The sequence below is a fragment of the Stegodyphus dumicola genome, chromosome 6 (assembly GCF_044657685.1).
Source record: "Stegodyphus dumicola isolate Sdum_Otavi_A_Nest chromosome 6, ASM4465768v1".
NCBI classification, from domain to species: Eukaryota; Metazoa; Arthropoda; class Arachnida; order Araneae; family Eresidae; genus Stegodyphus; species Stegodyphus dumicola.
In genome coordinates, this window is record NC_140773.1 from 27,669,821 (window position 1) to 27,682,202 (window position 12,382).

Here is a 12,382-nt window from a genome sequence, read left to right on the forward strand (position 1 = left end):
ATTAGCCAAAACAAAGCTTACAGATATTTCTAGGTGTCTCAGTCTATATAGAAACTTTGTCTCCTTTTAACTACATTTTAGAATGACATAAGAAATGTTTTTACCTCAGCATATTTATAAAAGGCATTACATTCATGCATGAATCTTTTTTCCATTTTTTTTTTTTTTTTTTCTGCCCCAAAGTAAACTATTTGGGAAAATTTATGTCTTACCTCTTTCGATCTTGGCCCAGTTTTATTCCTTTTAAGCCACTCTTCGGTATAATTTAAGCAATTCGTTGTATATGGAAGAGGTAATAAAATTTCCTGTTCCTATAAATATGAAGGAAATCTATCAGCGATTAATATACCACAGTGTTTTTATGTAACATTAAAAATGCAAAATTATACCCTAGATAATCAAAACACAAAAGTGAGTAGTAGCATACAAAAGTAGTAAATGAAAAAATGAATGCCACTTTCCAACATAATGAAACCTATCTCAATATATTCCTCGCAATATGGCAGTCCTTTCTTCAGAGGGCCCACCAGCGGCCGAGCGGTTAAAGTCGCTGAACATTGGTAGTTCGGTCCGAGGTTCGAATCCCGCGAACGGGCTGGCTGCATGGGTGTTTTCGTGGTTTTCCCCATGTGTAACGTGTATACGAGCTAGTTTCCCTTAGAAAGTCCTCCACGAAGGCATCCCTCCCCTTACGCAGATAGCCCTAGTGTGCTTTGCCATAATTAAATACACCACACCACACCTTTCTTCAGTGGCAAAAAAAAATTTGTTGTAGGCTCTACCAGCTCTGAAATTTTCATCGCATTACAATGCGTCTGTAATATTTTCAGAGCATTAAGTGCTTAGAAAAATATCTGCCATGTTTTGGAATGTTCTGCAGCTGGATCTGCCTGGATCACACCAATATGAAAAGAAATGAGTCTGTAATCACTTGTCCGAACACTCTACGTATAAGGCCACCAGCGGCCAAGCGGTGGAACAATAAGTAGCTCAATCGGACACTCGGGAGTCCTGGGCAATGGCCTGGCTGCATGGAAGTTTTTGTGATTTTCCCTATTTGTAACGTGAATGCGAGCAAGTCTTTCCCGAAGGCATTCTTTCCCTTAGGCAGATATCCCTTGACTGCTTTGTGATAAAAAAATAAATCAAATCAAACCCCTATGCGTAAGATGACTGCGATGATAGGGGTAATTCCTTACGAAGTTCGTTTCTTCTAATTTTAAATGGCAACATTGTCTTCTGTCTGCATAGATAAACGGGTAACGGAATACCTACCTGCCTCGTCAACTGAACGACATTACAGGAACTGGCGAACCAGTAATAGGCACCCGAAGATGGCCTGACACTCCAGCTGGGCCCACATCCCCAAGACACCAACTATTTTAGGCTCCCGCCAACAAGCCCACCGCTAAACTGACCAGCCAGAACGACGGTTCCAGTGGACAGAGACCACGGTGGAGTGAGCATTGTGAACGAGGAGCGATGACTGTCCGTTCAAGGAGAGGCCAGCACTACGCGTGCTGCCCCTCTCCTTAGGCTTTACATAAAATACCAAAATCAGCAGTGATTTTGGTATTTTATGACTGGACGTTCAATGGCCCAGGTGCTATTTGGCTACCAATACCCTGGTAGACAAAGACTAACCTCCCGGTCCATGATGAGTGAATATAGGATCCACCCCATGGACCATGGGAACCGCCAAGTTCGTGAATTATATACCCCGTGGCCGAGAATGCCTAGGTACAGATCCTAGCCAGTGCTTCACAGAGCGCTCTGCGTCAACCTCCGGGAAATGTATAGATAAAAGAATAAGTTTAATCGGGCAGTCCATTGCCCCCGGATATAACTATTTTTCTCTTCCTGGATTCGAGTAATCAACTTTATGCATTTGAAAATTTTAGAAGATATACAGTTATTTCAATATTAATTGCTTTGTTATTTATTCTAATATTCGACAAAAATATTACTACTAATAAAATATTTTTATTTTAAAATTTCCTTTCGCTTTGTAGAAATTCTCGAAAGAAACCAACATGGAAAAGCATCTGTATCCTCAAATGATTTCGAGCCATTTATATTCCAATTTTCTGTATTGATGTCCTAACAATTACACCACAATGTTGTCGGAATTCGAACCATTTACCCTGCCAACAACCGAGCGGTAAGATCTCTAAACGTCGGACGGAATTTCCAAGGTCTTTACATATGTAACGTGACTACGGGTAACTTTTACTTAAAAGATCCTCCATGGAGTTCTCTCTTCCCTCTTCTATCTCTTCCTGTATCTCGTATGCTTTACCATAAACCAAGTAATTCAAGCTACCTCAGCTAAACTGCGAATGGGTAGACATACAAGATTCTGTCGATCAAATCCAAGTGGTGGTGACTTGTTGTTTACCACATTTATGCGAACTCTGTTTTTTTCCGACTTGGGAAGAATTAAAATTGAACTGTGCTCTTATCAAGATTCAAATCATGGATTTTTTTACACTACCAGTTGGGTTTTCTAACAATTTACTAGAGGAACTTGTGAAAGGAATGTCATAATATCTTGAAACTCTAATAATTTAAGAGATATTTTAATTTTTATTTGTTGCTGAGATTTAACTGAAAAATAATAGGTAACAAATTTGTAATTAATACGAAGAACATCGAAGTTATCAAATTAAAAAAGTTTCATGGGAGTAAGGAATAAAAAACCTGAATAGTTGTACATGTTTTACAGAGAAGAGCAAGGCATGAACGCAAACGAATTATAATGTTGTTTAATAAGAAAACAATAAAGGAATAATAGAATAATAACAATAGAATCTCATACCATGCGAACGTATATCTTGTATGTTCTTCCCGCTTTCATGAAAATGCCTCTTTCGAAAGGATTCACTCCTATAAAGGGAGAATGAACAGAAAACAGAATTCCTGCGCGGTCACCGGGGACGAAAATTTCTTCGGGCTGTAGATCAAACGTGAATACACTTGTAGGAACTTTGACTGAAATTGGAAACACTCGTTCTACTATCTTCAAATAAAATAGATAATCAGTTGCATGAATAAAATATGAAATTTTTTAAATAGGTTTTTAAAGTTATACAAATATATCTTTTGCGATCGGTTGATTGCACAAAAGTTAAATTTAATGATTTTTATAACATTAATTTTTTTTAAACTCTTTAAGTTTCACAAAACTTGAATATTAGCCTTATTAAAGAATTTTTTATTACTGGAAGACGACATACTATACATTCCATTCATTAATAACAGCCAAACATATTGGCGAAATATGGCTATTCCTTCCCGCTTTATAACATTTTATCAGACCATTTTTTAACCAGTTAACTGTGATTGATGAGTATACTCGTCATGGAGAAGCGGCAAGATTTTGTGTGTTGACGAGTATACTCGTCATGCGTATAAAGCAACGTAATAGAAACAGAGAAAAGAAAAATAATAACAAGGAAACCGGAGCTAATGATTGATTATAATAAAAAAAAGGGTGGAGTCGATATGACGAATGAAATTGTCATAGCGTATTCCACAGCAAGAAAACGACTCAAAAATTACTACAAAAAGATATTTCTCCAATTCTTAGACGTATTTGAATTTATATTTTAATGCATTCATATTATATAAAAAAAAATAATGGAACATTATCGCGTATCAACTTTTGCACAAATTTATTGAAGACACTTTTTGCGACGTATCCAATTGAAAGAAAGAAATCGACCCAAACTCGGCCATTTAAACCTAATATAAACCAATTAGGCGAGAAATCATGTTCCGGATTATATATCTGGAACATCGGAATAAACAACCTTACGCGAAGGTGTACGCATTGCTACAAACGTAAGATCAGGAAGGAATCGCGTTACTGGTGTTCGATTTGCAAAGTCCCATTGTGTATAGTACCCTGTTTCGCTGAATATCACTCCACAGCAGGAATTTAAATTCTTACTTCTATATGTATAATACTTAATTTAATTTATTGCGTTTTTAGTTTAATATGTATGTAATATACGCTTATGTTAACCAAATAAGTAAATATTAGTAATAAAATTTTCATTTTTATAAAATAAACCCATCTTTTTCATCCAATATCTTACCAGCGCAACTTACTCTGTGATTGACGAATATACTCGTCATGGTTCGATTCTGGCGATACAAAACGGTGAGCACTCTTAAACGAGGGCACCACAATTAACTGGTTAATTTTGAGCAATTGATCTTGGATTTTCTCAACGGAGCAATAGACTAAATTTTATAAAAATGGACCATAGTAAAATAATTTTTTATTTTGCTTTACCAAAAACAAAATTAAATAAATTACTACACAATATCTGAAAATTCTTGCAATTATTTTTTACATTAATTACATGACTGGCTTAGAAATTAATTTTGACTAAGTCTTAAGACTTTATTATCGCTCGATATTTTTAAATTTAAGTCTTGAGACTTATCATTTTCCTTGAAAAGAAAAATAAAAACCTAATAATAAAAACCAGTATGAGAATTGTAATATTAGGATAAAAACCGTGCTATTAGGATTTATTAAATGAAAAAAAGCATATATATATTAAATTTTGTGTAATGTAATGGGGTACACACTTTTCTTTTTATCTCATGTGAAAAGCTACCTTAGCTTAAAATTTGCTTAAACCAAAATATTGAAATCAAAAGGTATAAGTTATTAACTCGTAAGATCGTGTTCTCTTTGCTATCATACAAGTTGCCTGTACCTTAATAATAAGCCTGACAATTTCTCGCACAGGCGTGAAGAGTAACAACACATAAAAAGAGTGTAAATTGCTATTTTATTTTCAAATTCTTTAACAAAAATGCACGTACTTCGTGATCACAAAACACGGAATACTTGCGGGGAGAATTTAAGGTAAATTTAAGGATAAATTTGTTAGGTAAATAGTAGTACTAGACTACACAATTTACTTAAAGCTAACAGGCTGACTCAACAACCTACAACGACGATAGTCTTAATGAACGACCAGAATGCGTAGCCGCAACTAAGATTAACAACTGGAGGACAGAATAGCAACGTGCACTAACTATCGAAATCCCGTTCTGTCTAAACTTCGCGTTTCGCCTGTTCAACTCTCTTCCCCTAACTTAATTTGCATTCAAGGGAGAAAAATGCGAGGTGAAATAAGAAGTTCAGAAAAGATACCAAAAATTAAAATAATCGTTTATTCAAACTAAGGGAAAATTTACGAACTAAGCTAAGCAAGATAGCTTTACTGATGAAATTTATACTTTTTTAAACTTTCTTGATTAATTTAAGCTCCTTAAACTTAAGGCTGTTTAAGTCCGAAATTTCATTTGTATAGTTTCATTTGTAAAGTGCTTTTAAACGTTAACTCTAAACTTCTGAGCTATAAAAAAGAACAGCTATAAATGTATCACATTACGCAAGTGAGAAGATTTTCAGAGTTAAGGATTCCATGTGCTGAGAATAAGTTTTTTTTTTTTTTTTTTTTTTTTTTTTTTTTTTTTTTTTTAAGTTGTTTTCTGATTATTTAAAATGCTTTAATACAAGCTGAAATAAAATTACAAATCAATCAAAGGCCAAATCAAATTACCAATCAATAATCTTTCTGAAGAAAATTATTCATATTTAATTATTAAAAATGCTGTGGAAACCATGATGTTTCGGTATTTTAAGCAACGATGGGTAATATTTTCAATAAGAAAGAAAAAACATCAAAGTTTGGCTTCAAGGACAAAATTTGTTCAAAATACATATCCAAGGAAAAAAATGCAACGTTTCGAATGCTACACAGACAAGAACTTTAAAAGAAAAAATTCGAAGTCAAAGGGCAATTGCATATTTATTAAAATGTTCATTGTCAACTGTAGACAAAGTAATTAGTTCTGATTTGAATCTTAAAAACGCGTAAAATCGTAATGTGCATCGTCTTTCTTCACGACATATCTCCAAAAGAAGAACGCACTGCAGAATTCTTTATGAGAAACAATTATTCAGAGAAAAATGGCAGAAATATTTCTACGATTCGAGAAATTAAATGAGAATTCTACGTATAAGAAGGAAATGCAGCCCAATCGATATAATGGTTATCGTCGGTGACTTCTGTGCCGAAGGGCCCGGGTTCGAATTTCGGAGAAGGCATGGATGTTTGTAAATGTATAGTGTCGATGCGGAATGGCAGCATTCTAAATATGCATCGAGCCGAAAATGCCCTCCTGTGATTTGGTGGAAGGGGAGAGAGGGGTGGGAGAGCCTCGGACCCGTCCCCCCCCCACGATGCTGTCCATCAATATTGGGGAAGGGGCGGAACTGAGCTAATTCGCACTGCCACCTGAATGGTGCTCAAGGTTGTTGCCAACAGCAGGCGTAATCTTGCGCTTCTTGCCATGAGGAATTTCGTGGGTTTGGGCTGAGCGAGAATAAGTAACAACAACAGAAGGAAATTACGCAACTAAAAGAGAAGCACTAATGAAAGCACATTACATAATTATACAGAACTGAGTAGGAAGTATAACATTTAAATAAAAATACATAAAACAGATATTGGTTTACGAAAGCAGAAGAATTTGCATCCAGTTATTATTTCAAAAACACATTTTTCGAGAATTATTACTGCAAGATCAATTCTTTTATAACTATACTATCTGAAAAAAATCTATATATAAAGGTATGCTGTATTTAAATTCTTATATACGTACTTAAGTCTTGCCTGGGGACCATCCTTGCATCTTTTGGGCTGTCTAGTAGTGTATTTATACTGTAACATCCTAAGCGGCTTCCATCAAAATAGTCTTTGCTCCTCACGAAAGGTCCTTCTACCTCAGCATAACTAAAAATCATGAAAAAATCTTAAATGATTTATTATAAGGGGGAAATTTTCAAAAGCAAGCTCCCTTGTTAACATTTAGCTCAAATATTTCCTGAATAAAAGGCTTATTAACAAATACAGTAAACCAAAATACAAGCTGTCAAGGCAGTCTTGTAGTTATTGCTAATCTCACGTCCAGTTTATGGACGACTAAATGAATAATTAACATGCGTGCCCGACTCGAATGCCTGTCAGTAACTATAGACTAGTCACCGACTACAGTGGTATGATTTTGCTCTTTAAAAATTATATTCTGATGTAGATCTTGTCAGAAGATGAAACCTGAGTATTTCATAAACTCTCTTCTCTTTTGAATTCCATTCCTCTTGAATCTTTCTTTGTATTTTTATCCTCTTGAAGAGATTTTTAAACAGGTATATTTTAAAAGTCCCTGTTCTGGAAAGATAAATAAATAAACACCTCGTACGTGGTTTAGATAAGCGCAAGCCTATGAATACAATCAATACTGTGATGAAATTTGTATCTAGCTAACAAAATAGATGTCTTGAATAAATAATTTTTAATTTACTAGATTTTTCTCATATTAAGTAGGAAATGCAGCGTTTACACGTGGAAAATTGCTACTTTTTAAATTAATCTCAACGTTCAGAAATAAACGGCACATATACCTCACTTTGTTTATGTATCTTTAAATCCTTATCTCCCTAATACAGTAAATGATGTCGACTTTTTATTTTTTAAAATGATCTTCTAAATACTTTGCAGGGTTTATATTTATTTTAACTAACATTTATTTTAAGTTTAAACTATCTTTCCTGTCAAGCCTTACTTTCCCCTGGAACTGCCAATGCCAGAGTATGTAAATTTTAGTAGAACGCGCAAGGATTCAAATTATCAGCGGAAGTATTCTGAGTTAAATAGAAAGGAAACGAGTTCGAGGTGTGCTGTTCTTACTTCACGAGCGCGGAGGTAGTTAGCCAGAAATTGAGGAACCCCGCGTTTCGGCCTGTGTGCTTGCCTGGAAGAATTGTTAATCGTTCAAGTGATCTTCAAGTTTGCTGAATTAGCAGCGGTATTGTAAAACGCGGTGAGGTTAGTTACTTTTAGAGAGCCTCGTAGTTAGAGTCTTGTCATTAGTTTCTTTTCAGGTTCTTATTTTTATTTTACCGCCGAGTTGGCGTAGTTTGTGAGCGTCAAGAGCACGCACTTGTAATTTATTACGTTGAATAAAAAGGGACTTAAACCCTTAACAAGACTCTGTCATTTATCCAGTTTCAACAGTCACCTCTTGATTGCGTGCAAATTGGAGGCGCGCAACGCTACATTGGCGCCCGAGCACTTATCGAACTGAAATGGCCGAAAATCGGATGGAAGCCGCTGGACAACACCAAGAAATGACAAGCCAATTGGAAGGATTTGGATACCTGGTCCAGACTTTGAGAGCGTCAATCAAGCCAAACGTCAATTTCGACGGAAAAAATTCGGTGGCGATATTTCTAGAAGGCCTAGAAAATCACTTTCAGCTCTACCCTGTGCCTGAAAGACAAAAAGTTGCCATCGCCACATCCGCACTAAGAGGACAGGCCGCGCTATGGTGGAAAAATATAGGCAAATTTTTATTAGGGGAATTTGGAAGCCAGACGTATACATTTGAAAATTTCAAAAAATCGTTAGTAAAGGCCTTCCCCATAGTGAAAGATCGAGCAAGGCTGGAAGCCGAACTATATAGTTTCTATCAACGGGATATAGAAGAATTGACGGACTTTATTCTACGAAAAATTAAGCTGACGGATATGCTGTATGGGAAGAAACCCGAGGCGGAGATTATTGAAATAATCTTACCAAGATTGTTACCCGCTGTTCAAGACTACTTCGAAATTAGAAACCCAAGCACATTGCAGGAACTCTTCGAATTGGCGGTGAAGTTTCAAAATCGCAGAATAGCGGAAAAAGCTAGAGGGGCATAGTATTCTCAAAGTACCCGAAGGAAATCTTCAAATGAGCAAACCAGAAATGCAAACCGCTTTTATCTGGGAAAGAGCTATCAAGCTAATTCATCGAACCTCGAAGGTCAAGGCCCAAAAAGAAAATTCGAAAACAAACATCCGCGTACCCAGAAGGCAGAACTTGAAAGGAAAGCTTTAAACGAGTAGAGGGGCCTGTGAAAGGGAGGGTCCAGACCCCGGAAGTTTTAAAAAAATCCTAAAAAAAGACACTTAAATACGGTCATCGTAAAGAACTCACATCTACCAATTATACAAGTCCTGGTTGGCGATGTACCAGTAGAAGCCCTCATCGATACAGGAGCAGAAGGAAATTTTATGAGCGAAACATTCTTCAAAAAGAATTTTTATAGGGTACGATTATTTAAAACCAAAAATACGGAAATTATAGCGGCGCAAGAAAAACCTGTCACTGCATCGGGGAATTATCATTAAACATACAGGTAAAAGAGGAAAGCCTCAAAGTATTAATTTTTGTAGTGAAGAATCTGCAAAATCCTCTTATTTTAGGTATGGAGTTTTTAAGGGCCGCGAGGGCCAAATTGAATTTTCAAGACAGTTCAGTTGTGCTGGAGATGGACCAGAGGGTGGTGGAACCTGTGGAACAACCGCAAGTTGACCTTAGCCATCTGAATGACCATGAAAGTCAAGCCATCCAGCAAGTGGTGAGTAATTTTTCTAACTTGTTTTCAGAAAAGCCTGGTAGTTGTCAAATAGTTACGCATCAGATACAATTAACTGCCTAAAAACCTTGTAGGACTAAACCATATCGTTATGACACACAAAAAGACGTAATCATCGAAGAACATATTCAGGAGATGTTAAAGAATAAAATAATAACGCCCATAAATAGTGAGTACGCGAGTCCAGTCGTACTATGTAGGAAAAAGAACGAGTTTCCTCCTTCGGATAAAAGGGCTTGGAGGTTTGCTATTGATTACAGAAAACTAAATAGTATTACTAAATTCCCAGTTTACCCTTTGCCGGTTATAGAGGAAATTATTAGACAGATCAAATCGACAAGATACATGTCTACTTTGGACTTAACGTCTGGCTACTATCAAATAGCTATGAGACCCGAAGACGTGCATAAAACCGCGTTTATAACAAAATCGGGCACTTATGCATTTTTACGCATGCCCTTTGGGTTGTGTGGGGCCCCATCAACATTCCAGAGAGCTATGGACATTGTTTTAAAGCCTGTCCTAGGAAAATCAACTTTAATTTATCTAGATGATATAATTATAACGAGAAGTACGTTGGAACAACACATTAATGATCTAGAACAAGTTTTTAAATTATTAAAAGAGGCCGGTCTTACAATTAACGCCTCAAAATGCAATTTCGCAACTAAAGAACTTAAATATCTCGGTTATAAAATTTCGCAAAAGAGTATAGAAACGCAAGATTCAAAAATAAAAGCCATCAAGAATTTCCCACCGCCCAACACCGCCAAGAAACTTTCTTCTTTCCTTGGGTTATGTTCTTACTATCGGTCTTTCATAAAAGATTTCGCTAATATTGTTGAACCACTCTTAGTAATCAAAAGAAAGAGAGGTAAATTTACGTGGACAGCGGAAGCAAATACAGCTTTTGAAAGATTAAAAGAAGCGCTCATCAATGCCCCTGTTTTAAAACTCCCGGAGGGGGACGAAAACCTGGAAATTGCAGCAGATGCGTCAGACTATGCGGTGTGTGCAGTTCTTATGCAAAATAGCCATCCTCTGGCATTTTTTAGTAAAACGTTGACTCAGACACAAAGGAATTATACAGCTACAGAAAGAGAAACATTAGCCGTATTAATGGCTGTACACAAATTTCGAGTTTATTTCGGCAAAGCGCCAGTAACAGTCTTTTCGGATCATGCGGCTGTTGGTAGACTTTACTCGGGGAAAAACCTAACGCCCAGATTAATAAGATGGGCTTTAAAACTCCAAGAATATAATATCAGAATAAAATATAAACAGGGTAAGGAAAACAATGTAGCTGACGCACTTTCTCGTATAAAACTGGATGATGAAGGAAATGAACTTAAATGCGCTGTGTTGACTTCAAAAATTTTAGATTCTAGAGATACGATTATTACTGAACTGAAAGCTGATCCTGAATTTGGAAATATCTATGCATATTTGAAAGACCCCGAATGCTTTGAGCACACAGATATCGATGCGATCAGAAATAGAGCAGAAAACTATGAAATAATAGATAATTTATTATTTTATACGAAAACAACAAACGAAAATCTTGAGTACAAACCAGTCATCCCAGCCTCGCTTCGATTAAGCATTTTGAAGGAATTACACGACGCGAAAACAGCGGGTCATTTAGGGGTCAGAAAGACTTTAAAAAGGGTACGCGAGGCGGTATATTTCCCGCAATTATACAAAATAGTAACGGCGTATGTCAGGTCCTGCAATCAATGTCAGTTAATAAATGATATTAATTACAGCCCAGCCGGGTACTTAAATAGCATTCGCGCTACATTTCCGAATGAAATTTTAGGCATAGATCTTCTTGGTCCCTTCCCCCAGAGCGAGTTAAATAAAAATCGTTTTCTTTTAAATAGTAATAGTAGTAAATAGGAATAGTAGTAATTTCCTTTAAATAGTCTTAGTAATAGTAGATCATTTTTCAAAATGGACAGAAATTGTTCCACTCAAACGCGCGTCAGCCAAAACAGTCGCGGATGCATTCTTACACAGATACATTTTAAAATACGGTGCACCGATAAAAGTCATTAGCGATAACGGAAAACAATTCATTAGTCACATATTTGAAAACATATGCAATGGACTTGGCATACGCCATATCAAAATGGTTCCGTATAGACCACAGACAAACATAGCAGAAAGAGTGAATAAAAACATAGTAAAAATAATTCGCAGTTACGTGAGCACACATCACAAGCGCTGGGATGGCTACATAAATGAATTAGCTTATGCTTTAAGAACGGCAAATCACGAAACTACGGGAAAAACCCCAGCAGAATTATTTTTAGGCCGAAAGTTAATTACGCCTTTAGATAAATTATTCTTTGTGCAACAAAGAGAGCAAGAGTTTAAACAGAAAGATGTGCAAAAACTTATTGATCAGGCGCTTAAAAGCTCGGATACGGCAAGAAATAAGCAAAAACCATATTATGATAGAAAACGCCGTGAAGCAGATTTTAAAGTTGGGGATAAAGTATTGAAGCGGAAATTTTCTTTATCAAGTGCCCCAGACAATTTTACGGCAAAGCTAGCTCCAAAATTTGAAGGCCCCTATGTAATTCAGGAAATCAAAGGAGTCGTATTATATCTTAAGAACGAGAGAGGGGAGATCTGTAAAGCAAGTCCCGACTAGGTGAAAAATACTATAATCCAAATGATTTTGAAATCCTTAAAAGTTTCTTGCAGGACTCAAGTCTAAACGAAGTAGAAGGTCCAGAAATAACAACAACTGTTCCACCACCCAAAAGCAGAGAACTGAAGAGAGACCTAGCCCTTCTACAACCCGGACGATGGTACCAAAAAGAAAAAAGAAAAACTTTCAAACTCCAGCATTTAAGAAAAACAA

The 12,382-nt window shown here is 36.3% G+C and overlaps 1 protein-coding gene across 2 annotated transcripts in view; it reads right to left on the reverse strand.

The window, feature by feature from the left end:
* Positions 1–12,382, reverse strand: part of LOC118194155 (acid-sensing ion channel 4-A-like) — a 65,160-nt gene that overhangs the window by 29,404 nt on the left and 23,374 nt on the right. For both annotated transcript variants that reach the window (XM_035365345.2, XM_035365346.2), the window contains exons 5-7: positions 6,694–6,824; positions 2,819–2,991; positions 213–311 (exon numbers count right to left, since the gene is read on the reverse strand). In XM_035365345.2, coding sequence (XP_035221236.1) covers positions 213–311; positions 2,819–2,991; positions 6,694–6,824 — 403 coding nt within the window. The remainder of the gene's footprint in view (positions 1–212; positions 312–2,818; positions 2,992–6,693; positions 6,825–12,382) is intronic.